The sequence below is a fragment of the Fundulus heteroclitus genome, chromosome 18, assembly GCF_011125445.2.
Source record: "Fundulus heteroclitus isolate FHET01 chromosome 18, MU-UCD_Fhet_4.1, whole genome shotgun sequence".
In the NCBI taxonomy this organism is placed as follows: Eukaryota; Metazoa; Chordata; class Actinopteri; order Cyprinodontiformes; family Fundulidae; genus Fundulus; species Fundulus heteroclitus.
This window is the reverse complement of record NC_046378.1, coordinates 33,057,014-33,084,539: the sequence shown is the minus strand read 5'-3', so window position 1 is coordinate 33,084,539 and position 27,526 is coordinate 33,057,014. Positions and strand designations below refer to the sequence as shown.

The window sequence follows — 27,526 nt, the reverse complement described above, 5'->3', positions numbered from 1 at the left end:
CTAAACAGGTGAGACGTAATGTCAAAGTCCTCCGGGTTTGGTTACATAGATATTTACTTCAAAATGTGGATGTGAAATATTTATTGCCAGCGGACTGGAGTGGCTGTCACAAAAGTTGTCATGCTGACAAACTGTTTTTTGACAAACTAAGACAAATTTAAATGTAATGCATGTGATAGATAGATCAAAACAAGGATATTAAAGAAGACAATCAATACCGTTTCTTTTAAAACTCTTATGTTTAGAATCCATGTCCTGCAGGAGCCCCACAGCATGATGGTGCCTACACCATGTTCCAAGTTGGGGATGATGTATTCAGAGGGATGGACAGTGTTGGTATTCTTCTACGCAAATACTTATGCTTTTAAATGACTAAAAATGTCATTTTGGTCTCACCTGACCTTCTATGTGTTTGTTGTGACCCCTACAAGCCCCCCCCCCCCCCCCACACACACACACACACACACACACACTTTAGCAGTGGATCTCTGCAGCTCCTCCATGTTTCCCATGGAGCTCTGATTAATGTACTCATTTCCTGGGGTATCAGCGTAGGTGGACAGGCATAATATGGTGGTTTTGCAGTTGTGCCATACTGTTTCTTTTTTTCAGATGACAGGCAGAACAGTAGGATGCTCAAAGCTTGGGGCATTGCTTTATATCCTGCTAAAAGGGTATTAATCCTTTAACAAGGAACTGCACATGTATATGCTTCCCAAATAATTCAGCCTACATAACATTTACTGTTATCAAAGACACTGATTTTACTCACAAGGGTTTAGATGCATTTATAGTAAAGAGCATGATGGTCTGAATCACCATGCGTTGTTGTTTTCTTCCACTTTGCCTGGATTCAGAAAGACCCCCCCTCCTCCTCCTCCTTCCCCCCCCCAAAAAAGCACAGTTTCCAACCCTCAGCAGAGCTTTTTAGTCATTTACTTGGCTCAGGTGTTGTGATAAAAAGGTGCCGCTGGTGCTGAACAAAATACAAGCAGGGGTTCCACGACTTATCTTTAATGTGACAACGTTCCATTCTCACGCGCTGCCTTAACGGTGATAGCGAAACGTTACAAGGTATAAACTGAAGCTCTTTCACAGAGACACACACACCAGACGAGTTCTGCGCGTTCACGGAACGCCACCCACGTCCTCAGATCGACAGTCTCACAGTTGAAAAGCTGCGCATATCTGAAAAGACCTTTTCAGCCCAGATCCCACCACCGTGCCACTGTCTGTAATATTTCGGGAGGTTATTTTTTTTTTGTGCAGCATAATTCTGACACAAAGACAGCTTTACACAAAGCAAAGGTCGCTGAACGCTGATAAGTTCATGTCAGGGACACAGGTCCGAACCCGGGGGTTTTCTGCAGGGTTTTAATAAGGTTATAAAAAAAATCAGATCTCAATTTTGGGCCTAAAAACAGCTCACATGTTTTTTTTTTTGTGTGTGAAATGCATTGGCAGTAATAACTGTGTGTTGATATTTCAATATTGTGTGTTCAACGAAAATTGCCAGTGGGTTGCTAGCGGGTCAGAGCTTTAAAAGCTAATTTAAAACATAAAATAAAAATCAATGTCTGGAAATCAGCACAAAAGCTGTGATTGGTGCGTCTTTAGCAACAACCCAAAGGTATTTAATTAGAAACGGGAGAGAAAGAGAGCAGCCGAGTGCTTACAATTCACCAGTAGATGTTCTGGGTTATTGATTTTTCATAAGAAGCTGTTTTCTGTGAACACACCAACCCATTTACAAGATAATTCTTGAATCACCACCAAATTCCTACGCTTCCTGAATTCATTCCCCTCTGCTGTTAAGCTCCCCCCCCCCCCCCCCCCCCCCCCCCGCTCTCTGTTTTTACAGCTGCAGCGATGCCAGACATGACTGCAGACACACCAGACACGTTTTCTGGAACAGTTTTATACCCAGTGACAGAAAAAAAAAAAAAACAGCTCAATATGCAGCACGCCTGCTGCTGTCCCAGCGAAAACAATGACTTAACAGAGGGGTTTGCTGAAATAACCCTTCTGTCTCTCCTTTGGTTCCACACACTTCCTGTCTGACAAAACTAAATCCCTGCTGATGCTGAGCTTTCGGCCCCCTTTTCTCTGTTACTGTCTCACTCGTTATTTTAACATGATTATTTCCTGTATCTTTTTTTCTCGGCATTTCTGTCTGAACCGCGGTCAGCTGCTCGGGTCACTGCTTACCGACCTAGTCGGGGAGGAAGGAGGAGATGAAGGAATAGAGCAGAGGGAGAGAAGATGGGTGGACAGAAAGCAGAATAGGGGGGAAAGGTGAAGCAAGAGTTAAAGAGGGAGGGAGCTAGAAATGATACAGAAGAAAGCAAAGAAAGAGAAAGGAAAAGGAGAATCTATAAAGAAAGTGAGGATAGACTGAAGCACTGGGGAGAGCAGAGCGCCTCTGGCACACAGGCTGCCTTTTTACGGCTCTCTGACTTCAAAAATCCTCGTAGTCGGTGGGGGTTTGAGAGAACTGTACGTCCAGAAAAAAAAAAAATAAATAAATAAAAAAAAAGACTGCTGGGCTGAATGAGCGTATTACAGTGCAAGAGTGGTTTGTACTTTAGGTGATCAATCAACCCCGAGGAAGCGAGATCCACTTTATAACCATTAGAGGCCGGAAATGTACCCAATGAAGAGCGAGAGAGTGTCCTAAACGCCATTACACAAAGCTCATATCCTCAGCAAAAAAATAAAAAAAAAATAAACCAAAAATATATAAAGTTGTGGCTTAAACACACGGGCTGCTGATATCTTCTCGGCTCGCACGCGATCCCGACGTGACAAACAAGACAACGCAGTTCATCATCGTCAGCCCCGGCAAAGTGGCGGGCCCGTGCGGAGGAAGGAATACACGCGCATCTGGGAAATGTTTACCCACCTCTCCGGAAACGTGCCGTCATGTGACACCGTTAAACAAAGACTGTCAGGAGAGACCGCTCAAGACGGAAAGAGGAGCTCCTCCGTCCTGCAGGCTTCCTCATATGGATGCGATTTCATGTTGTTGTACCTCTCGAAAGTGAGAGCGTGCGGCGAGAAGGGGAGCGGAGGCACACATTCTGGGACTGGGCGGGATCCAGCTGGCAAGGGCTCCCAAAGCTGACACAAGGACAAAGCTCCTGGCTGCGCTGGTACGGCTCTGACATAGGACAATATGGGATGGAGCCAAACAACCCTCGGTAACATTATGGTTCCAATAAAGGCCCGGCCATCTGTAATTTATAGACGTGTCTTTATACCTATAACTCGTGCTCATGCCCTTGGTCTATCCTCTGAGCCTCAAGGAGAGTGCCAACAGACGTGGGGAGGTTAATTTCATGTGGCCTCAATGGCGCGTGACCAACCATCTATATTACATTGTGCATATGAACAGTATGTATCTTTAAAGGGACAGCTCCAGCTTTTTTTTTTTTTTTTTTTGGTTTACGAGTAACACATATTTAAATCTTTTGGCAACTTCATTTCCTAATTCTGCAGACGGAAGCTAACCAGAGCGCGTGAGGACCAAAAGCAGCATGCCTCCCCTGTCTTAAAACAACTCCAGTTTCAAAAATGTCACAACATTTCATGCGAAAGGGATATTTTATGAAGCTTTAAATGTCATCGTGTTTGCATTGGGCATTTAATAGAGTGGGTCTCAAAAGGGTAAACATCTGCAATAATGTCCACCGAGACATCGATAAACAATTTCAAACCATTTCCCACGTATAACGTGGTTTCAGAATTCAAGGGAGGACAAACAAAAATGTACTAGGAGAAAACTAAAAGCAGTTACAAAAACCTGCCAACCTTTAGCCTTCTTGCCTCACATCTGACATCAATTCTAGTGCATCAGACTCACTTTAAACAAGTAGCATTTGCACCTTTAGCTATAGTTTGCAGAGAGGTAACAAAAGTCAAAAGGATTGCATTGTACAAAGTTATCAGCCAGGACAAAGACACAGCATTGTACAGACAACAGGGCTTTGCCTATAACTGGAGAAAATGTGAGACAAACTGGACATTTCTCCAGGATTTAGGAGAATACAAGACTTGAACTGATCAGGGAGGCCGCCCCAGAGGCTGACAGCAAGGATCTTCAGAAATGTCCAACAGCTTCTGGTTTTGTATTACACGTGACAATAATGGCCCACATTCTCCATTCGTCTGTAACTGAGGAGTAGAGTTAAAAGAAAGGACTATTTTCCTCCAAAGAAAACCTCTAGACCTTTTTAAAATCTCCCAAAACCCTGTGGAAGAACAGGTTTCTGCCTGAAGGAACCGAAAGTGAAGATTTGGTCTATAATTCCAGCTGGTATGTTTAGCACACAAACAGCACTGTAAATATCTGGTACAACACTTTATTCAAAGAGAAGCATGGCAGAGGCAGCATCAGGCTCCGGGTTGACTTCTATTTATTTTAGGTTTTTTTTTTTACCTTTTACGATTTGGTTCTGTATTTGTCTTGTTAGTTAGTGTAATAGCCTTTTTAATTATATTTTTACTGGGCTTTACCAGGACCAGGGTAAGAAATGTAGTTCCACCGCATGGTTTAACATGTGTGAAATGACAATAAATACTCCCTGAATCCTATTCTGATGTAATTGAGGTTCTGTTTGGGTAAAGTTACGAACCGTTCCAAAAACCTGTCAGTTTTGACCTGAAAGCTGAAAATGAAGAGGATATCACCGCGATCTCCCCTGAAGAGAACTGTGGGCAACAGATGTCCGCACAGTATGAGAGATTTGGAGACCTTTCGCAAGGCAGTGTAGGCAAATATTTTCAAATCACGACGTGGGGTGCCGACTGATTGGTCTCAAAGAAGACTGAATGCTGGGGGGAAAAAAGCGCTTTGATGACATTTTAATTTAAAGGCGTGCACAGCAATCCTTTTTATTTTTTCATATTTCCCGCTTCTAACATTTGTTTGTTTTGAAGAGCCAATCAATGATATCCCTACATCACAAACTGGAAAAAAAGCAATACAATTAAGGTAACTGTCATTGATAAAAAAGTAAAGCTGTGTTAAAAGCAAATATATTACAGCAGCTGAAGTGTGTGCTAGGGGTGTGACAATATGCCCACCTCACCAAACATAATTACTCACTTCAAATGGTTTCACCCAGTTGAAAATATATCTTGTACAAAATAGAAAACAAAAAAAGCTAAAACCCAAAATCAATGGACTGTAGCATCAAACAGCCTCTCGCTAGCAGCTGGGCCAAAGCTGCAAATGACTCCATAGGAGTCTTTCTAGCAGTAGACACTGTTCTGTAGAAAATCCAGCTTTTAAACAAACACACTAAAAGTGACATAGTTTCCTCTCATTGGCTTTATACGTAAGAAGGCCTATCATAAGCAAATACATGCTGGGATTGTCCGCAATCCCAGCATGGATTTGCAGGACAAGGATTTTGAAAAAATTGTTCATGCTTTTATTACAATTCGTTTGTATTACTGCAATTCCCTACATAAAGGTTTAGATTACCATGACTTACATTGCCTTCAGATGGTCTAAAATGCAGCAGCCCGACTTCTAGCTGGGACTGAAAAGGAGAGCACATATCACCAGTGTTGGCGTCTCGGCTTCCGGTATCTTATCAAAATGATTTAAAAATGTTTTGGCTAGTTTTTAAAACTTTAAATGACACCTTATTTGCAACATCTGTTGCAACCCCATACACCAACAAGATCTTTAAGGTCAAATAATCTGAATTTATTAGGTGTTTTCCTCAATCCAGACTCAAGTGAATAGGTGACCGTGCCTTTTTCTGCCGTGGCTCCAAGCCTATGGAATAATTTGCCTTCTCATATCAGGTGTTTTCAAGGCTTAGATCATTTAAGGGGCTTCTTAAGACCCATTTTTATTCCTAACCTTTAAGTCCTCGTGACATGTTGTAATTGCTGAAAGTTGTCATATAATTACTTTTCTTTTCTTTAAGTGGATTTGTTGATTACAGCACTTTGGTGCAGCTGCAAGTGTTCTATATATAAAGTTAACATTGACATTTTTTTACTTAGGAGAAAGTTTATTTTCAGACAATTCTTTTTTATTCTGTTCAATAATTTGATCACTGTTAATTCGGTGTGATGATACATCCAGTTCAAGCCAACAACATGAAATGTTACGCATTTTGAAAATGAGAATCAGGTTTTGTTTTCAAAAACAAAGGCTATATGTATTTCAAACTATGTTTTAAAGGATCCAGGTGGTGTAGAAGATTTTAGGTTTAAGCTGTTTGATTCTTAGGTACTTCCAATGCTAAAAAGGTTTCATAAATCTCAAAGAATTACTGTTCAGTGAAGAGTAATCGATTGATCACTTCTAAATACCTACATATTTCACTCTAGATATTTTAGATTTCAAAGTAGAGGCTTAAAATGTAGTCCAGACTTGAATTTCCAATGACATCTCTTCAGTTTAGCACAGACAAGAAGCCGTGAGGCAGAGGCCAATTTTAGCCTCGTTAGCAGCTAATAATTAGCCACTCAACATTTCTCACGGTGTGTAAGCATCATCTCTATGTTTCTGTCACTCTATCACCCTTTCTCTTTTTCACTGGATACCAAAAAAGGCTGCCTGCATTTTTTATATATTGAGGCTTCTTCTGTACAAGTCAGACAAAAGGTTTATTAATTAACTTTGTCAACACAATGGGGAAACATAACTAGTTAATTTCTTACTTTAAAGGAAAAGTGAAGGAGTCAATACAGGGAGCCAAGCTTGAAGCACGCCTATAATAATCACTTAGACCTTAACCAGACATAATGATAATTCCTGTAGGGTTTCACTGTTGCTAGATCTTGTGCTATGAGATCACAATGCTTTGCTATTTTATTGATTTTTAAAGGTCTATGCTTTTATATATTTATATATGTGCTGCTCTCAGCAAACGTTTCCCACAGCAAGATCATCAGTGGGGCACTGCCTCCAACCTCAATTTCCTGTGTAATAACCATCAGCCTTTTTTGTAAATTGCTGTCCAAAGTTAACATTAAGAATGCCTTAAGGTCCTTAAAATATTGTCCACAAAACCACTATGACATTCTTGATATTGGAGTTGTTGTATTATGGTGGAAATCCACTTTAGTCCTAGTCCCCCTTGGTTTAACCAAAAGTTTGAGCCAGTGGAAACTGATCCGGATTCATAATAAATTAAAAGATAAAGACCTTTCTACTGCATGTAATATATTAACTGCTTATAATCCTGCTGAACGGTTTCTTTCAAATAAGCATAAAACTTCCTGACATTCCACGCCAGTGTCTGCGAAAATGCAGCAAGCGGGAGTAAAAACGGTCACTCAACCTGAAAACTAAATGGCGAAGCTCTCCCCAAAGGCACCGCCGCCAATTATTTGATATTTCACATCAACTGCAGCTTCAGCGGAGGCGGGGTGGGAAGTATTCAACCAGAGCTGCCAACAAATCTGTTCAAACTGTGGAAGTAAGAGCCAAATTGCTGCACCATTTCCCCCCACACAAACACAACCTTTTGTTCGGGAAACAAAATCCGAACGTGTTCTTTTCAGCTTCTGCCGAAATCATTTCTGTTTATTTCCACCTATTTGAAACGTCGGATACATTTCAGGTCAGAAACCGAGGCTTTGCAAGGGGTTCAAAAGATAAATACGTGTCAACTAAAAGACGAGCTTGTCATTTTGCTTTCAAACGCTTCACGGGGGAAAAGGAAACCATATGAGACTGCCCCATTTTTTTCTGATCTCAGCTTATCAAAGGGCTGTCAAAGCTCTTGACTAATATATAATGCAACAGACATTAAATGTATCCAATCAATAATTTATTCTTATTGAAAACTGATAGCAGAACATCTCCCTTTACAAACTAAATAATTCTTTGTAGTTTATCGAACATTGACAAAGTAAATCAGATTACTGAATTCCCTTCTTGGCCGCAACCCTCCCTTATGATAGTGAAAATGCTGCATGGAGCTATTTCAAAGCTGAGCCACATCCCTGAGGGACGCAGCAGCAGCCTGTAAGAAAGTCCTCTGCGTCTCCGGCGCACAGCATCCCAACAAACCCCCAGAAAAAGCTGAGCGCAGGCCGTCACGCGTGGCAGTGTTCGTCTTGTTGTTTTCACCTTCGGTTTTTCGAAGACTCAGCAGTTTCGGCACGTCCTCGATGAAATACGGCCCGCACCCTCCGGCTTCCAGCGGCCATCTCGCCGGACATTTTCATCAGGAGCTAAAATGAGTTTGGTCGCACTGATATTCTCTCCAGGTCAAAACAATATTTTGAGAGATTCAGCTCCGGTGTGGAAAAATGTGTCAGCTGAGCTCCTCTCTGTTGTGACCACTAGCGTTCAAATGATCGATTTTATTTGATTCACCGTCTCAAAAGGAAAAAGTGTTTTCTGATCTGAATTAAATCTCAATTTCATGCCGGTATGAAATAAAAACTGTCCTGGCCGTAGCTGAGTAAAACCCAAAGCAGGAGGAAAGTTCAAGTTATTTAAAAAGGAGAAAGATTAAAAAAGTTGTAGAAACTGGAGGAATAAACACAAATATAAACACAAAATGCAGTTCTCAACAGAATAATACTTTTTTCAGGGGTAAAGTGCTCCCCAATCTCCCAAATGCAAGCGTTAGACAGACTGTCGTGTTCTTTTTAGTCAGCAGGAGAGGCCATTATTGCTAAGCCTCTTTCTTATTGATGAATCATGAACACTGTCTGAGTGTGTCTGACTTTAGTTTGGCTTTTTTTTTTGTGACCTCCTACCTGAATCGTCCACGCTGTCTTTTTGGTTCCCGACCGTTTAATTAATTTGTGGTTAATTACTCTCACTGTGGTCTCTGGAGGGACAAAGCCTTATAAATGGCTTTGCAACCATTTTAGACAGGCAGGTTTCAATAACTCGCTTCTCATCTGTGCCTGAGGTTCTTTAGATCAGCACGCTGCACTGCTTTTACTCTGTCTTGACTCTATAGGTTAGCAGTAATGAAGCCAATTTGTGATTTTGTACTTCCTCGGGTTCTCTTTGTCCGTTACTAGAATTGGTTTGACGGTCTGAAACATGTGAGTGGGACCAGCCATATTAAATCTGTATCAGGCAAATAAATACTTTTTTTTTTTTCTTCACAGCAGTGTACTACAAAGGAAACACGCGAGGAAATAGCTGATTCAAAACAAACACATAGAAAAGCACGGATCAGTGGAACCGAAAGGAGTACAGAACTCAAACTCAAATCTAATCATCGGAATGAGAATGTGTTGGCATTTTGCTTTCGCAACAAGACTAAAACGTGCAACGCTTCTGGTGGTGAGAACAGCTGCTTTTGCCTTTTGTTATTTATCAAACAGACACACACCAACTAGCCCTCCATTATCTTTGAAAGCAGAGCGACAAGGGCTCATATCAGGTGCAACAGAAAAAAACAGGATTTTGGCATTCATCCCATCTTTTTTCTCTGCCAGTTTGAAATTAATTTTGCAATTGCGTTTTCAAGTTATCATTGGCTTTGGCATCTAGCAAGTTGACGATATAAATCCCGTAAAGCCAGTCACACGGCACGAGAATTAGACCGTCTCAGGCGAGGTCTGGAGATCTGAGACAAAAACCCAGATGTCTGAGGCAGTTCATAGCACATGTTGATGAAATCGCTCCATTTAATCAGGTCTGAGTGGCAGCCACAGCTTGGAAATGGGCATTTGGAAACATCTCCTGATTTTATACATTAAACATTACTTATACATTATACATGGAATTATTGGGCATTGAGTCCACAGCATTTTATGTCTAAGAATGATAACAACTTGTCACACACAGTCCCAAAACAATCAGTAAGGAGGAAGATAGTTCTGTAAAAAGTTGAGAGGTAATGAAACTGCAACAGAATTTAAAAGGTACAAAATGTATCTACATTTATAATTTAACACTGGACCATAAAAAAAAAAAAAACATCCATTGTTCCCGGCCACTCTGTCCCCGATCTAAGCAGCACAGTGTTTGGATAAAGTTTAGGAAAATTTATCTAAACCTGTTTATGAGCTCCAACTCCACCACAGTTGTTTGTTTTTGTGAAAAATTCCCACAGAACATCCACGCCAACTAGGGAGCAGGTCAGATACCAGAGAGTTTTGGCGGGTCTAACAATCAGAAATATTTAGAAAAAAATCCTGAAAACATAAACTGTGATTAGATTCCCCGTTTCCGCTGAGGAAAGACATCCCCACACTACAATGCTGCAACCACATACACTATATACCCAAAAGTATTCACTCACCTGCTTTGACTCACACATGAGCTTAAGTGACATTCCGTTCCTAATCCATACGGGTTCAATATGACGTCGGTCCACCCTTTGCAGCTAGAACAGCTTCAGCTCTTCTGAGAAGGCTGTCCACAAGGTTAAGGATTGTGTTTATGGGAATTTTTTTTACCATTCTTCCAGTGACGTATTTGTGAGGTCACACACTGATGTTGGAGGAGAAGGCCTGGCTCTCAGTCTCTGCTCTAAGGCTACGTTCACACTGCAGCCTGAAGTGACCCAATTCCGATTTTTTTTGCCCATATGCGACCTGTATCTGATCTTTTTATGACAATCTGAACAACACAGATCGGATTTTATCAAATGCGACCCAGGTCGCTTGAATATGTGGTCCTGAATCCGATACGTATCTGATCTTTTCAAATGCGACCTGTGTCTGTACGGCCGGGTCGCATTTATCCGACCTGTACGTCACCGATACACAACAAACGTCACTATTCTGCGTCCTGCTATGCAGTAGCGGAAAGAAAGACGACACCCATAGCAGACAACAATGAAAAGAGCATTCAGTGGAGAGAAAGCTCCGGTTAGAAAAGAAATTAATGACAGCAAAATGCGCGCCAGCATTGTAATCCATGTTTACTTCCGCAAACACTGAGCACGCTTGCTACGTGTGACGTCATCTCGTCCTCGAGTGCGCATGCGGGACACTTCGGTTGAACGCATTCAGTTCACACAGGAGATCACATACAAGTCGCATATATTTGGAAATGTGAACGGACACGCAAAAAAATCCGATTTCACAAAAAAGTCGGAATTGAGAATTAAGACCTGCAGTGTGAACGTAGCCTAATTCATCCCAAAGGTGTTCTAACAGGGTTGAGGTCAGGACTCTGAACAGGCCAGTCAACCAGACTCTGCCATCCATGTCTTTATGGACCACATGTTGGAAGAGGAAGGGACCAGGTCCAAACTATTCCCTCAAAGTTGGGAGCATGGAATTGACCAAAATGTCTTGGTATGCTGAAACATTCAGAGATCCTTTCACTGGAACTAAGGGGCCAAGCCCAGCTCCTGAAAAATAACCACATACCATAACCCCTCCTCCACCAAACTTTACATTTGCCACAATGCAATCAGACAAGCACCGTTCTCCTGGCAACCGCCAAAGCCAGACTTGTCCATCAGATTTCCAGATGGAGACGTGCGATTCATCACTCCAGAGTGGAGTGATGAATCACTCCAGAGTGGAGTCCAGTGGCGGTGTGCTTTACGCCACTACATCCGACGCATTGCATTGCACTGGTTGATGTATGGCTTGCATGCAGCTGCTCGGCTATGGAAACCCATTCCATGAGGCTCTCTGTGCTGTTCCTGAGCTAATCTGAAGGTCACAGGAAGTATGAAGGCGTGTAGTGACTGACTCTGCAGAGAGTTGCCGACCCCTTTGCACCATACGCTTCAGCATCCGCCGACCCCGCTACATCAGTTTACGTGGCCTACAACTTTGTGGCTGAGTTGCTGTCGTTCCCTAACATTCCCTTCCATTTTCTTATAATACAGCTGACAGTTGACTGGAATATTTATGAGCGAGGGAAATTTCTCAGCTGGAAATGTTGCACAGGTGGCATCCTATCACAGTCCCACGCTGGAGATCACCGAGCTCCTGAGAGCGACCCTTTCTTTCACAAATGTTTGTGGAAACAGTATTGCATGCCTAGGTGCTTGATTGTATACACCTGCGGCCATGGAAGTGATTGGAACACCTGAATCTAATAATGTTGATGGGTGAGCAAATACTTTTGGCAATATAGTGTATTTTCCGTGGGAATGGCAGATTCAAGGTGACGTGCGGTATCAGTTTTTGAACACGTTTAGCCTTCTGCCTCTACAGTTTCTGACCATTAACATATAAAATCTAAAACCTGCCTCACATATTCTGTTAAAATATCAGAAAACGTGAATAATGTCAGCCAGTCTCCTGCGTGTGTCAGATGTTTTTTTCTGGTTCAACGCATATGGACATCAAAGCTAAGAGTTGATATGAATCATTCATGATAAAGCTCGTAATGGACTTCATGGCCCCATGAGAAGGTTTTTAAGCATTTGGTTCGAACATGCTGCAGCAGGGACACGTTAAAACCTGAAGCACAACAGCCACTGAGACCTGGAATTGGACAACCCTAAACTAAACAGTTGCGCTAGCAGTAGGGTTGGAGTTGTTATCCTGTTAGAGGGCGGTCCTCTGGCCCAGTCTCAAGTATTTCGTAGCCACAAACGGGTTTTCTTCAAGTGGTGCCCTGCATTTAGCTCTCTCCATCCTCCCATCAACTCTGAACGGCTTCCATGTGTCATTTGTCTTCCACTCCGCAATAACGCGCTACTTTGTGTTGGTGTGTTGCATAAAATCCAAATGAAATATGTAGAAGTTTGAGGTAGCCACATGTCAAGATGTCAAAAAAGTTCAAAGGACAGCGATATTCTCTGAAACCCCTGAAGAATAATCGTCTGATAGGCACAGACTGACACTTATTGTGACAGAAGGATCTGCAAATTAGGGAAATGGGTTTAGAGGTGGCCTAAATAGTGACAGCGAAAAACAAACTTTAAACAGCTTTCCCTCCTGCTGTGTGCTGTTCTGCTCGAGGTGCCCGAAAAGACAGAGCGGGCCTCCGCGGGAGGGGGGGCGAGGGACCAAATCCCTAACAACCAAATCCGAGTCAAGAATCTTTAAACGTCTGAAGCACTCGCCTGTGCCACATCCGTTCCAGAGAGTGCCCCACCGTGTATGACTAAAACAAAAGACTGTAAAGCGAAAAGGGTGAGGCTGTTTGATGTTAGTCTGGAGCCTTTGATTCATCAATCCGACGGTGTCCCGTGCGAAGACTAAAATCCGCAGACATTAGCAAAGAAAAGGAGCAACGCTCACTTCGCTGTGCTGGGATGAAACAGCGGCGGAGAGTTTTTCCTGTCAGGGGCTCCAGTTAATCAGATAAAGGACCAATGAAACCTTTCAGCTCTAATCCGCTTCTTGGGAAGTGAGATATATTGTAAGAAGATTTCAGCTTGATATTTTATTTGTGGGAAGCCCCCACCACGCTCTGGCCTTTCCCCACAAAACGGCGTTAATTAGTGGTCCACAAGAGGACCAGGTGAAAGACGGAGGGATGCGGCGTCGCACAGCCAACACTTCACGACACTCACACTTCACTTTCTCTGCTCGTCACATTTGCTTCCTCTCCCCGCTAATCACCAATATCTGATCGCGCTCCTCAGTGCCGCACTCTCCGACCAGGTTTCACTGCAGATCTTTATTTCTCAACGCTAACATGAAGCGAGCGCCGGACGTTTCAATCACCCGCTCTCCCTTCGGCCTCCCTCGCCCGCCTGAATATCTCCGCACTCTTTTTTTTTTTTTTTTTGGAAGTGACAGAAGACAATACACGCAACGGCCCACTGAGCTTCTCAGTTGTGTCACTTCCAATTAGCCCTTCTGAGACATCTCTGCCCTTTTTGGCTCGCTATAGCGTTCAGGATGAAAAGACCCGAGCGGCGTCTCTTGTGTTGTACGCCTCCTTTCTTCACTCTCCCACTGTCTAAATTCATGCGTGTCTGGATTTGTGAGTCTGCAATAAGAAAAAAAGAAACAAAAAAAATGCATGCAAGCAAGACAGACAGGACTTTATTTTTTTTTTTAAATCCTACAACCAAATATAGCAGCTTGCATGCATGTGGTGCTTAAACGCAGCTTTCCTTATATGAAAAGGGCAGACTTCAGAGTAAACCCAAGCAGCCTTCACCTTGATAATCCGCCTTATTATACATCATTAATGCCGAAGAAGTTCCCAAGAAGCTAAGCCTTTTAGAATTAGGACATGGTAGTCTTCTGTAGATTCTTCTTTTTTTTTTTTTTCCTTCTGGAAAAAAAAAAAAAACAGCAGCTCCATCAAGTCAGCTTGCAACCTGCTTCTCTGTCCCATCACATTTTAAATCCAAGCTGAAGTGATGGGGATTGCAAACAGCAGAGTGGTGAGCCACAGTATGCAAGCAAACGTTTTCTGAGTTAATGAGAGGGGCTGGAGCGCCGCAGCTTCTTAAACTGGGGCGAGGGGGGGAAATTTTGCAGCTTCAGTGGAAGCCTTCCTTCAGACCTCCCATCCCGAGAGAGCACATGTGCAAAAAAAAAAAAAAAAAAAAAAAAAAAAACAGCACGCACACACACAAACAAAAGCTGGTGCCGGGCCAAACTGGGTCTAACTTGCAGCAAACAGACAAACAAAATGGGACTGCTGCAGAGTTGACAAGAGTCTGTTTCACTGTGGAGAAAAAAAAAGAAGAAAAGAAAGAAAGAAATAGATTCTTTTAAACTTAAAGAATCAAACTCAGAGTTTGAGCTCATCTGTGGACCATGATGACTTCCCAGAACTTCAGAAGCAAAGATTACCATACGCAAAAAGCCCAAGTGTTTGAGAGAACCCATGTGCAGCAAAGAGCTTGCAAACGCAGCAAGTGTTGTGTTTCATTAGCGATCCAGTTTGATGTGTGATGTCTTTAATCATTCTCACAACGATTTTGCTTCATCCCAATAAAAACAGCGCTGCAGAAAACATCCAAAAACTATCAAATGGACTTCAGAAGTACAACTGGGAGCTCACTGGGAGACTTCATTTCCTGTGCAGCAGACCAGCAGAGGAAACTGTGGATTTACTGGGAGAACCACAGAACAGCTGGCAAAAAAAAAAAAAACAGAAGAGCTGCAATATTTAAGCATCTTTGTTTTCTCACCAATGTTTTTGTTGAAATCTATTTTAACAAGAGCTTAGACACACACTTTAAAACTTGAATCATTTCTCCAGTACCATTTTGAAAGTATGTATTTACGGCTCTTAAACCTATTCAAGTTTGTAATGTTGCCACCATAAGTTTTAATGTATTTTATTAGGATTTTATATGGCATACCAACACAGAGTAGTGAGCTATAGCGAATTATAAGGAGGAAAGAAACGGATACCTGTTTTCAAAGATTTCAAAGCTGAATAGAGACACCTTTTGCTGTCATTAGAGTAGCAAGTCTTTGGGGGAATGTCACGAAAAGTTTTGCATTTCTGAAAACTCACATTTTTCTGAACTTTTCTTTCCAAAATAACTCAAATTCAGTCAGATTATATGGGAGTAGTAGCAGCGGAAAACAGTTTTCTAAACTCTTGTGTTCCACATATTCTCAGTTGGATCTAGGTCTGGACTTTGACTGGACCATTCTAACACAATAATATGCCTTCATCTATTCTAGGGCATCTTAGCTGTATTTAGGGTCACTGTCCTGCTTCGAAAGGGGATCCTCCACCCAAGTCCTGAATCCTTTTCAGCCTTTAAAAGGTTTTCCTCCAGGATTGCTCTGTACGTAGTTCTATCAATCTTTCCATCAATGCTGACCAGCTTACCCCATCCCTGCTGAAGACAAGCATCAGTTTCAGTGTGTGGGATGGTCACAGGGATGTGGAATTTAGTTTTTCAGCTCAAATGGTGTATTGAATGCAGGACAAAACGCTCAGTAGTGGTCTCATCAAACCAGAGCGCCTTCTTCCACATTCCTGCCACATGTTTTGCACCAAACTTTAGATTGCACATCTTGCAGCTTTCTTTTCCCCCGCTATACCATAAATTTCTGATTTGTGGAGTGTCCTATCAACAGATTTTTCTACCTGTATAACAGACCTCTGGAGCGCCACCAGAGTTACCGTGGCTGCCTCTTTGATTTAAAACCTCGTCGCTCGCTTGCAGTAGCTGGCCACTCTTTCCATGTTGGAGTGATGAATTAAACCGTGCTCTCGGAGATTTCCAATGCTTGGCACTTTGTTCTATCACCAACACACTGCTTTATAACCCAGCTTCATCTCTGTACTCTCCGCTGTCTTCTTTGATCTTCATGATGCCATTTGTTCGATACCTTTCTCGAATAAATAGATGTTTTTATACCTGTATTATAGTTTACTGCAATTTACTAGTTAGGTGACTTCTAAAGGGAACTGGTTGCACTGGATTTTGTTTAGGACATTAATTGGGAATGCAATTGGAAAACCAATTGTGTTGGTCTATCGCATACAATCCTATTAAAATGCATTAAATGTAGTTAAAGGTATACTATGCAACCGGGGTTGATCTTCCAGCGAGGCTCCCCCCAGAGGGCGAAAGTAAAAGTGCACTGTCATAAAGATGCTCAGCTGTTCTGGTTTCTCCTTCAAGCCAGGCGCGGTTGTTTTGAGTTTAGCAGACAGGCGAACGCAAGGAAAAGTCGAAAAAACGGCAGTACAAACAATGACTAACACAGTGAAAGTAAGAACATCAGGGTTTCCCGCAGTGCTATCAAACTCACACTACTGCCTTGCCAACATTCAAAAAAAAAATAATAATAATTATAATAAAAATTAAAAAACTCGATATGCTTGCATGTTTATTTGACGTTAACACACGGTTCTTTGTTGTTGCTTCCGTGCGTGCATATAGTGAATGGCAGGGCAAAAACACATGGAGTTCTCGCCGTAAAGCAAGACCGACTCTCGCGGTCTTGCACGAGACTTCTGAACCTGTGTGTGCGGGCCGAAGGCTCCTGCAATTGCAAGTACGGTATTTCCCCCACAGACCACCAGGGCGGCCGAGAAAACCTTTGTTCGACCTGAAATTACTCATTTAATCATCCAAAACGGTATGGAACACATTAAATAACTGCAAAAATGTTGCATAGTATGCCTTTAAGATTAAAGTTAAAGACCAATGTGTACTTTTAATTCAGCATTCACGGAGAGGGTACCAAAAGAAACCAAACGTCGCTTTGCTCACCTCCAACGAACTGGATGCCACCAGCCACACGACCAATCGTACGAGAGATGAGGTCAGAGATGCAGCAGCCCATCAGACCTGTGAGGGCCACAAGCAGGAGGAGGCCGCACCCGACGCCCGTCACCACCGTGCAGATCCTCCAGTGCAGGCTCGGGATGCCGTGGAAGGAGGCGTAGCGCCCGCACTGCTCCAGCATGACCGTGATCTGCTTCTCCTCGTCTCGTACCGGGTAGGAGCAACGGCGGAAAGTGCCAAAGGACACGGGCTTGTCCATCTGCGTTCCCAGCAGCCAGTAGGGCATGAAGAAGCCAACGCAGGAGGCAGCGGCACACAGCAGGGACAGCAGGGCCCAGATAACGCCCGTGCACGTCAGACTGGACGCCATCGTAAATACAGCCACTGAGCAGGACAGCAGTTAAATGAGCAGTTGCTGTGTCGCTGGAAGGCTTGCAGTGAGCATTTAACACTTGCTGTCTTCACCTTCTCAGTGACTCTGGATCCCTGTGAGGAGGAGGAGGAGGAGAGACCCAGATTGAGTGCCGGTGCACAGAAACTTCACGCAAACAAGCAGGCTGTGGGGTTTTAAAACAGCAAACAAAATCAGCTAGATAAAGGGGGGGGGGGGAATTGTTCTATGCAATCATAATAAAAGTGTTAATAGAAAACAGAATGTGCCAAAGAAGTTATTATTTCTAATGGCTTATTAAAACTTTGCAATTAATTGTTGTGTTTTGTCATAATAAATAATTAAATCCAGGCAGAGACATAACCGAAATCGCTTTGTTGTTTATGTTAAGATCCAACAACATAACTCAGTATAGATTAAACATAATTGTGATTTGATTAATGGTAAACAAAAACGCTTCTAGGACCAAACTCTAGCAAATGGTTTAATCAATTCAATGTAGGTTAGAAGAATGAAACTATTATTTTTGGATTTCATTTATGCATTTCGACTTTTTAAAGGAGAAACGAACCAATCAGGCTTTTGCTGGCGGACACTTATTTCTGGTTTGCTTTGCTGATGCTGATTTTGTCCACTTTAGCTTTTCCCCTGATGGATATAACACAAGAGGAGAGGAAGAAAAAAAAAAGACGGTTATGTAATAGAGGTATTAGTTTTGAATTCAACAGCAAGGGCAGGATTTATAAGATTGTCACAATTAATGCGTCAAAGCAATTGTCCCTAATCCTTAACTGCTGTTAACCAAACTAAAAAAGAGCAAAGTTTTTGCTGTTCATTTAGTGAATACTCTTCGACTCTACAGCCTCCCTACAACACATGGCTGTTATTAATACTGATGCAAGCTTGTTCTTGTATGTGGAATTTTATGTGGAATTAGTCAAATGGTTACAAAGCAAAAATGCACCCTCAGGCTTTTCCTAGCTAATTAAGAGTTCTGATTTTCTCTGACGCTTGACCTGCAAATTCTGATTCCACCATTCTGTTCGTGTGTTTTTTCAAAGGATTATACCACGTAAAACTGTTACAATGTGCAGCGTGTTCTTGGTAGAGGTAGCAGTTTTAAATTGAACGGAAAATAAATAAGCTACCTGCCTATCCCAATTTGTGTCTCATCATTTTTATCAATCTAAAAAAAAAAAAAAAAAAACACATCAAATCACTATTGATCAGCGTAAGATTGCTAATTCCCATATTTTTTTTTGTAGGGTTAATGTTTTTAATGTATTTAATTAATATGAACAATAATTTATTTTCAAACTTGTCCTTCAAATTACAGATCCGTGCCATTCAATGCAAAATTGGACAATTCTGATCTCTGACTGATTGATGCATCTCTACAACACAGGAATGTAAACAATACTCATGCTTATTCTTTCCAACACCAGTTATCTGATAAACTATAACACAGAAAATGTAAAATATGCATGGCAAGGTTTTGGTAAAGGTCACAGATTCCAACAGGAAACTTAAAAACGTTACACCTTTTATCATCATTTATGCCTCCAAACAGAATCTGATTTTTATAAAATTCAAAAAAGCACACCCAGAATGCATGTACAATGCTCTTCTACTGAAAAGCAGAAAAAATAAACAATGATTTCAGAACTTGACATGCTGATCACTGATCAAAGCCGATCAAATGTTATAATTGGCCGATTCCCATCTGGCTCATCGATGGAATGCCATGTGAATGATATTGGTATAACACTTATTGGCATCTGTTTGATTGTGTTGCCTGTGATACATGTAGCATACTAATGGCTATTACAATGACATCAGACGCAGGTTATTGTTAAAAACCAAATTGCGAGTTTATTTATTTTCTAAACTGTAACATATAACACACATACACGTGTCATAGTAAAACTTCTGCAGCTTTTGGGCTGTTTATTAACAATAATGAACTGCTATGCACCACCAACATCAACTGATCCTGAACGCATTTAGTTGATGAACCAGACTTAGGGTTGTTGCACGAACATGCAGCGATCTGTGGTTAGGGGTGACCCGGTGCAACACACCTTACCATACCTGCTTCAGAAAAAATAAAAAATAAAAAATAATAGATTGCAAGACAGATACAAGGTTGAAAATCTTACATGTTATGAGACGTCCGATACAAGGTGCGCACGATGTTGCGGGGAGGCTGCTTTACATCTGCTGGTGCCAGCTGTGTTTGGGTCTTAAAGCAAACTTTTCTCCGGCCGAGAAGGTGGAGAAAATGACTCCGAGCGAGCGAAGAGGGGATCCAAGAACACCAAATGAGACAAGTGACTGCAGAATCCGCACACAAATCACTTCCTCCTCGTCGACATGTGAAAGCGAAGATTTGGATCAATGATTTACTCCTGCGCGGCGCAGAGACGGACGAGCGGAGCGGTACGCACTGACCGGACTCCCGATCACACATTCCTGCTTAGCGAGAGAGAGAGGGAGGCAGGGAGAGAGAGGGAGAGAGAGAGAGAGAGAGAGAGAGAGAGAGAGAGAGAGAGAGAGAGAGAGAGAGAGAGAGAGAGGGGCGGGGAGGAGGCGAGTCCATGAGACGCTGCTGGGAGGTGACCATCAATCACATAAATCCCCACCCAGGGGCCAGAGTCAACGCTGCTATGGTCCCTGCATTCACTTAGGCTTGGAAAACAAAAATATCTCAAGAATCATCCACGAACTTTCTGCTCAAGAGGTTTATTGATATAAGAAGCTGTTATTTTCGTCTAATTCTGCTTTTAAAGATCATTTCTGATCTTTTATGGGTGAAAATAATAATAATAATAATAATAATAATAATAATAATAATAATAATAATAATAATAATAATAATAATAATAATAATAATAATAATAATAATAATAATTTTAACATTGTTTTTGTATTCTTGAAACTATTAGAATTTTCCCATCATAATTTTCCCTGAAATGTTTGTGATGTCTATTTGTTCATGTTATGGCGATTGTACTGAAACAATAATTTTCCCCTGGGATTATTAAAGTATGTCTGATACTGATTCTGATCTGATCAGATTTTCATCAAGATTTTTAGTTTAGATATTTTTTTTCATGTTTCTAAATATCTTAAATTTAAGCAAAGCTGGTATCTCCTGGTGCCCATAAAACATACCGCATTTGGTTTTAATACCAAACCATAAGAAGTCCAAGAAATTAACACGGCTGATCAGAACCCAGAACTAACACATTCGTCAATTGATCAGTGCTGCATAGATATAGTGAATAAATCAATAATACACAAGATATTGCTATTAACGTGCAACAGACGTTACAATATCTAATATTTGCTGATAATCCACTCTATTAATATTCGATTATTACCCCCAAACATTCAGTTTACCAAAAAGCGCAAATTACATATAATTATAACTTTATTTCAGGGTTGAACCATCTGAAACAAGTAGATCACACAGAATCCGCCTTTCTGTAATACCATCCTAGTCGTATTTTCACAACATAGTGTTTCAGAAGCTTTATGATGAAGCGCAGGCGCAAGTCAGAGAACCCAGTGCCCGCCGGAACGTTGTATCGCTCGCCCAGAACTCCGGTCGGACGTAGATTCAGCACGGACCAAAACAGACTGGGTTGACGTGGAAGTGGATTTTCGCGATGGCAAACACTAAAGAAGAAAGTCCAGTCGACGGCTCCACTTTATCCTCAAATTCCAATGTGCCTTCTCAGCCTAACAACCCGCTGTCGAGAAAGCTGAATAAGATCCTGGAGACCCGGCTGGACAATGACAAGGTTTGCTGGAAGAAGGCTAGCTTCCTGCTAGCATGCTAACAGCGGCTAAGCCTGCCGTTTCATTGATGTTTGGTGTTTATGACAAGTGTTGAATACATTTGACTTATTCTCGTTGGCCTCGTATATTTTCCTTTCTGAGCAATAAACCCCAACCGAACGGTTATATGGCGTGTTTAGCTATCAGCATTAGCGCTTCATTTTTATTTGGTTATTTTATTTACTTTAGACATGTTTATTAGTTCCGTGATAAAAAAAAAAAATCACAGCTAACGTTTATGCATTTTTTCCCCAGTAGGGTTCATTCTGTTTAATTCTACATTTCTCACGACACTTTAAGTTAGACGGGATATGTTTTATGTGTTTTTTTTTAGGAGATGCTGGAGGCTCTGAAGGCGCTCTCTGTCTTCTTCACTGAGAACAGTCTGCGCACCAGGAGAAATCTACGAGGAGACATAGAGAGGAGAAGTCTGACCATAAACGAGGAGTTTGCACGAATATTTAAAGAAGTTAAAGAGGTATCATAGCTTCAATTCAAATAATTATCTTCCAATTAGTTTGCCCCCTTCTCTGACTTCACGTTTCGTGCTCATGCGTTCCGATTTCGATCTTTACTCGCTTCTGTTTAGTTTTGGAAGCAAACCATTTCGTATACATATACGCAGCCATTGCTTGTCATTTTAGTTCTGTAGGTAGGTTATATTTTTTGGTCAATTATAGGAACAATTATAAGAATAATCGAAGCTCACTTTTCTATTTATTTATTATTGTTTCCATTGATGGTAGGTCTGATCCCTATTTGGGACACTTGGCCCTTATTAACAAGGTTACTACACAGTCAAGGAAGGCTTTGAAAAGTATTGAGGTTAATTTAAGTATTTTCCAAGTCAGGATAAGTATCGACAAAGAAAATAGATTATGGAAAGCAATCATATATTCAAGATTGATTTCTAATTTTCTGAAAGTTAAATTCTTCCACCCATTAGTCCATCAATCGATCCAGCCGTCAAGAAAATAAACGTTTGCTTAAATAGGCATGGAAAATGGGAAAATTTCAGTCTTTTAAATCTTAGAAGAAATCCTGTATGTTGCAGATTAAAAGTTCTTTCTTTTGTATCGCTGGTTGTCAAATCAACTCCCTTGGTATGGATAAACAAAATAATGAAACATTCCAGTGCAGACAGCTACGTATAAGTAAAAAAACGACCAAACAAACAAAAAAAAAATTATAAAAATGGTAGCGGGACTAAATGATCAGCATAGAGGAGCAGTTATGGTGGTTTTAAAATTTCTGTATTAGTCGCAGAAACGTCATGTTGATCGGTCTTCTATGCCGTTCAGTGTGCTCTTTGCACAAATATTAAATATGACATAATTATTGTATTTGTGAATAATATGGTCAACGAGGGTTTATTGTGCTTTCTCTATAGGAGCTGGAAAGTGTCCATGAGGATGTTCAGGCCATGAGCACGTGCTGTGAAGAAATGACCAATAGATTAAAGGTATGAAAGTGAGATTTGCTTTCTGATTGTTTTTAAACAATTATTTTTTATCAGCACAGTTGAGAATAATACATTGACATCAATTAAATATGTAACACGTATTTTGTGCAAATGATAACATACCTTCTGCTCAACAGGCTGCAAAAGAGCAAACTCAAGACCTCATTGTTAAAACAAACAAGCTGCAGGGGGAAAAGTGAGTACATTCTTTTTCTACAAAATAAATTGTATCGGGTAATAATATTCTGTTATATAAGATTAATACATTCAGTTGTCTTAGCAGTTTAAGTTTATGCCTGAATGACAGTCATGCAGTTGCATAAACAGTGTTTTCCATGAGTTGAGAATTTACTTGTTGGCAGTGCGGAGTCGCCTTGTACAGTACAGCGTAGCATGATGCTAGTCTCTAAATCACAGATGTTCCTCATACTGGAAATCTCACATATCAGATGGTAATTATTTACTCTGAATATTGTGTAATTACAATTTTACATATTTGACTAAGTCACATATACCGGAGCTCATGTCTTACTTCTACTTAGGTTACAAGCAGACAGTCAAATAACCTGAGCACACAAGACCACTTTCCCAATGATGTTGTCATAGCAACAGCTGAATGTTTTCCCAACAGCCTCCCAACATGAGTTGTACATCTAGCTTGATATAACAAATCTCTCTCCATCCAACATCTTGAAGTAGATGAGTAGATCTTAACCTGTTTAGGTCATTTGCAATTGACATTGACTACTTCATAGTGACTCTTGATGAACTAGAGACTATTAATCATTGAATATGTCAAGCTCGACAGATTCCACACATTTCAGAATAAATGAACTAATAAAACGTGTGCAAGGAGACATTTTATTAAAATGTAGAAGTTTGTACTTTTCTGCCACACAATGAAAACTATTTTGATATATTTTACGTATTAGTTCTTTCTAAAAACTCGTCAAATGTCATGAGAAGCAGCCCAAGTAGAGTCTATGTATGGGATAAATATTGAATTAAGTGAAAAGTACTCAACAAGTTGGTCCTTGATCCTTCCATCCCCCTTAACAGTCTGGTTGCTACTTTTAATGACACTCCTCACTCTCTTTTTGATTCCCTTGCCCTTATTAAATCTCGCTCTGTCACCTTCTCCCACTCTGCACCCTGGTTTACCCCTGAACTTTGGATCCTCGAGGCAAAGCACCTTCAAAAGAAACCTGGACTAACAAATCACATCGACATGTACAGAACCCACCTCCATCTTTACAGAGAAAAGCTTAAACTATTACTCTACCTTAATAAATTGTAACCTCGGAAACTCTAGGACCCTCTTCTCACCACTTGATAAGATAACCGGACCTTCAAATTCCCTTCCTCCTCATCTGTTTTCTAATGACACATGCATCTCCCTGCTCTCATATTTTAATGACAAAATCCTTAATATTCATCAGAACCTCAGCTCTGCTGTTCCTCCCATTCTCTCTTTTGAGCCACTTCCCATCTCTTATAATCATCCTTTCTCCGGTTTTGCCCTTCCGGACATGGCTGCCATCTCAACTATCTTCTCCGGCTCTAAATGCTCAACCCGTCTCCTTGATCCCCTTCTCATCTTGCCTTTCCTCTCTGCACCCTCACATTACAACTATTATTCACTCCTCCCTGATAATTTGCACTGTTCTCACTGCCTTTAAAGTTGCAGTCATCACTCCAATTTTAAAGAAACCTGACTCTGACCCTAATAATTTCAGTTACCTTCGCCCACATCAAACCTTCCATTTATCTCAAAAATCCTCAAAAAATAGTTGCCTCTAAACTTCAAGCCCTCTTACCACCAATGATTTATATGTGCAGTTCCAGTCTGGCTTTCGCTCCTGCCATAGCGCCGAAGCAGCCTTAATTAAAATCACCAATGATCTCCTCTCCCTCCTGATGCTCCTCTGGGTACCATTTCACTCTCTGTCCTCCTTCAGAGACTCTCTTCTATTGGCATAACAGGTGCACCCCTCTCCTGGTTCTGTTCATACCTAACTGGCCGTACTCAGTTAATTCAATTGAAATCCTTCCATTCCTCTCACTCTCCTGTTACTTCTGGTGTCCCCCATGGCTTTGTCCTTGGTACGCTGCTTTTTTATTATTTATCTCCTTCCCCTTGGCTCCTCTCTTCGCCACTTTAAAATGAAGTTTAACTGCTATGCCAATGATATCAAGCCTTAACTATCCTGCCAACCATCTGCACCATTCCTCAAAAATTAAAATGTTAAAGCTGCCTACTCTCTATAAATGTTTTATTTTGTATTTGTTTTAGATTATTGATGCTTTGTTGTTGTCTTGCTAGTTGTTTGGTTTTAATTTTGTACAGTGTCCTTGAGTGTTACGAAAAACACTTTTCAAATAAAATGTATTATTATTATTATTATTATTATTATTATTATTATTATTATTATTATTATTATTATTATTATGTTTAATCCAATATACTTTATCCTCACTAACCATATAACAAAGGTTGCATTTCATACTATGACACTGTGGAAACACTGGTATACTTATAAACATACTTTGTGGTCAATTGTCAATTAAATATTAATATAAATTAGGGCTGGGCAAGTTAACGCGTTAATTTCGCGTTAATTCATTAGACTATTAACGGCGATATTTATTTTATCGCGCATTAACGCATGTTGCTCATATGCTTTCAGTCAGTGTCAGTCAGCACGCGCTGACTGCAGCGCGCTGTCTCACGGCAGCACTCTCTCGCTCCCCCTCCCCTCTCGTACATGGCTCAGCGGCGCCAGCCAATCAGCACGCAGGCTCAGCCTGGCCCGCCCACTCACCTCTCACACAAACTTTACAAACAAACAGCTGAGAGAGACCGCAGCAGCGAAAAAACGTGAACACGGGAAGTAGCACCGTTCGGCTTTATTTTAATACCGTAAATGAAATCAAGCTGTATGTTTTGTAAAAAGCCGGTTCATTTCAGTGGAAACACAACAAATTTATCTAAGCACGCGAAAAAACATGAAAACGTCGAGCCCCAGAAACGGAGAGAGGAGACCAAACTTCTCTCACTGCCCCGACAGACCCACAGACTGACGTCACTGACTGAGGCGTTTCAGTCCTCCAGGGAACATCCAGGTAGATCAGTGGATGGATGGATGGATGGATGGATGTTACTGGAGCCCACACATAACATGTAATTAAGACCTTGAAAGAACCCAGTACATATATTAAAAAGTGTTATTTAAGATAAGATAACATTAGCTAATCCTTTTTTTATCCCACGACGGGGAAATTTATAGGATTAAAGCAACAGGCAGGTGCACACAACACAGACAAAATTACATAAGGATTGAAATATATAAGAGGTGGATTAGCGAAAAAACACTGAACATAACATTATTATTATTATTATTATTATTATTATTTAATTGTAATAATAAAATAAAAACCACAAAACCCAAAAGGTCAACAGTTTCATGATACATCAAGCTTAGGGACTGGCTAATATACAGCAGGTCAAAAAAGGCCATATTTTGGCTGCAGTGCTTGCTGTTCTCTTATGAAGAAAAGATCAACTAGTGCACTAAATTCAATAGATGGGTTGAAAATATCCAGTATAAAATAAGTGCTACAAATGTTACAACACTTTTGTTCATATGGCAGCAGAACATTAAAATAAAAGTGCTCTTTACACTACTTTTGAATTCATTCTTGGAGTTTGTAAATACAATGCGATTAATCGCGATTAATCGCGATTAATCAGGGCGATTAATCGCGATTAAATATTTTAATCGTTGCCCAGCCCTAATATAAATATTAGATATAATATTAATATATTTATATGTTAGAATTACAGAGAAATCTTAACTTCTGACGAAATTACTCATTTTGGAACTTTTTTCTCGTTTTATTGTAATTTCCATTAAGGTTTTCTTCCATACATGGGTACATCTCAAAAAATCAGAATATCAGTGAAAACGTATTTTTTTTTCAGCAATTCTTTTTCAAAACTGAAATTCAAATAGTGTCCTTATGCACGGAGTGATATTCCAATGTTTGGCCAACCATGTCATAATCTGGGGGTCCATTCCCCCTAAAAGATGGGTTAAACAATTTTTACTTTTCCACTAATATGGTTGTTTACTCATACATTTTTTACCTCTCCTGTGGAGGCTGTCAATGACTGTTGGCCAACTGTTGAGTCAATAGTGTTGCCCATGATTGTACATCATAAACACAGCATCCCAGTATTCAATTCAATTCAATTCAATTCAATTTTATTTATATAGCGCCAAATCATGAAACATGTCATCTCAAGGCACTTTACAAAGTCAAGTTCAATCATATTATAGATATTACAGATTGGGTCAGATTATACAGATTGGTCAAAAATGTCCTATATAAGGAAACCAGTTGATTGCATCAAAGTCCCGACAAGCAGCATTCACTCCTGGGGAAGCGTAGAGCCACAGGAAGAGTTGTCTGCATTGTCCATGGCTTTGCTGCAATCCCTCATACTGAGCAAGCATGAAGCGACAGTGGGAAGAAAAACCACCCATTAACGGGAAGGAAAAACCTCCGGCAGAACCGGGCTCAGTATGAACGGTCATCTGCCTCGACCGACTGGGGTTACAGAAGACAGAACAGAGACACAACAAGACAGACAAAAAAGCACAGAAGCACACATTGATCTAGTAATCTGTTCTACATTAGATGGTAGTAGCGGGTGAGCCGTCTTCTCTGGATGATGTTACAGTTAAC

General features: G+C 40.9%; 2 protein-coding genes across 3 annotated transcripts in view; one reads left to right on the top strand and one right to left on the bottom strand.

Moving 5' to 3' along the window:
- The window catches only part of lhfpl6 (LHFPL tetraspan subfamily member 6), an 80,103-nt gene extending 60,138 nt beyond the window's left edge, over positions 1 to 19,965 (bottom strand). The window contains exons 1-3 of one of the 2 annotated variants that reach the window (XM_021322907.2): positions 19,632 to 19,965; positions 18,044 to 18,120; positions 17,067 to 17,567 (exon numbers count right to left, since the gene is read on the bottom strand). In XM_021322907.2, the coding sequence (XP_021178582.1) occupies positions 17,067 to 17,451 (385 nt within the window). In that variant the 5' untranslated portion in view covers positions 17,452 to 17,567; positions 18,044 to 18,120; positions 19,632 to 19,965. The remainder of the gene's footprint in view (positions 1 to 17,066; positions 17,568 to 18,043; positions 18,121 to 19,631) is intronic. The other variant, XM_012875250.3, reaches the window with a different exon arrangement.
- Positions 19,966 to 21,143: 1,178 nt separating this feature from the next.
- The window catches only part of cog6 (component of oligomeric golgi complex 6), a 38,979-nt gene continuing 32,596 nt past the window's right edge, over positions 21,144 to 27,526 (top strand). Inside the window, exons 1-4 of the mRNA XM_012875240.3 lie at positions 21,144 to 21,278; positions 21,650 to 21,793; positions 22,706 to 22,777; positions 22,915 to 22,973. Coding sequence (XP_012730694.2) covers positions 21,144 to 21,278; positions 21,650 to 21,793; positions 22,706 to 22,777; positions 22,915 to 22,973 — 410 coding nt within the window. The remainder of the gene's footprint in view (positions 21,279 to 21,649; positions 21,794 to 22,705; positions 22,778 to 22,914; positions 22,974 to 27,526) is intronic.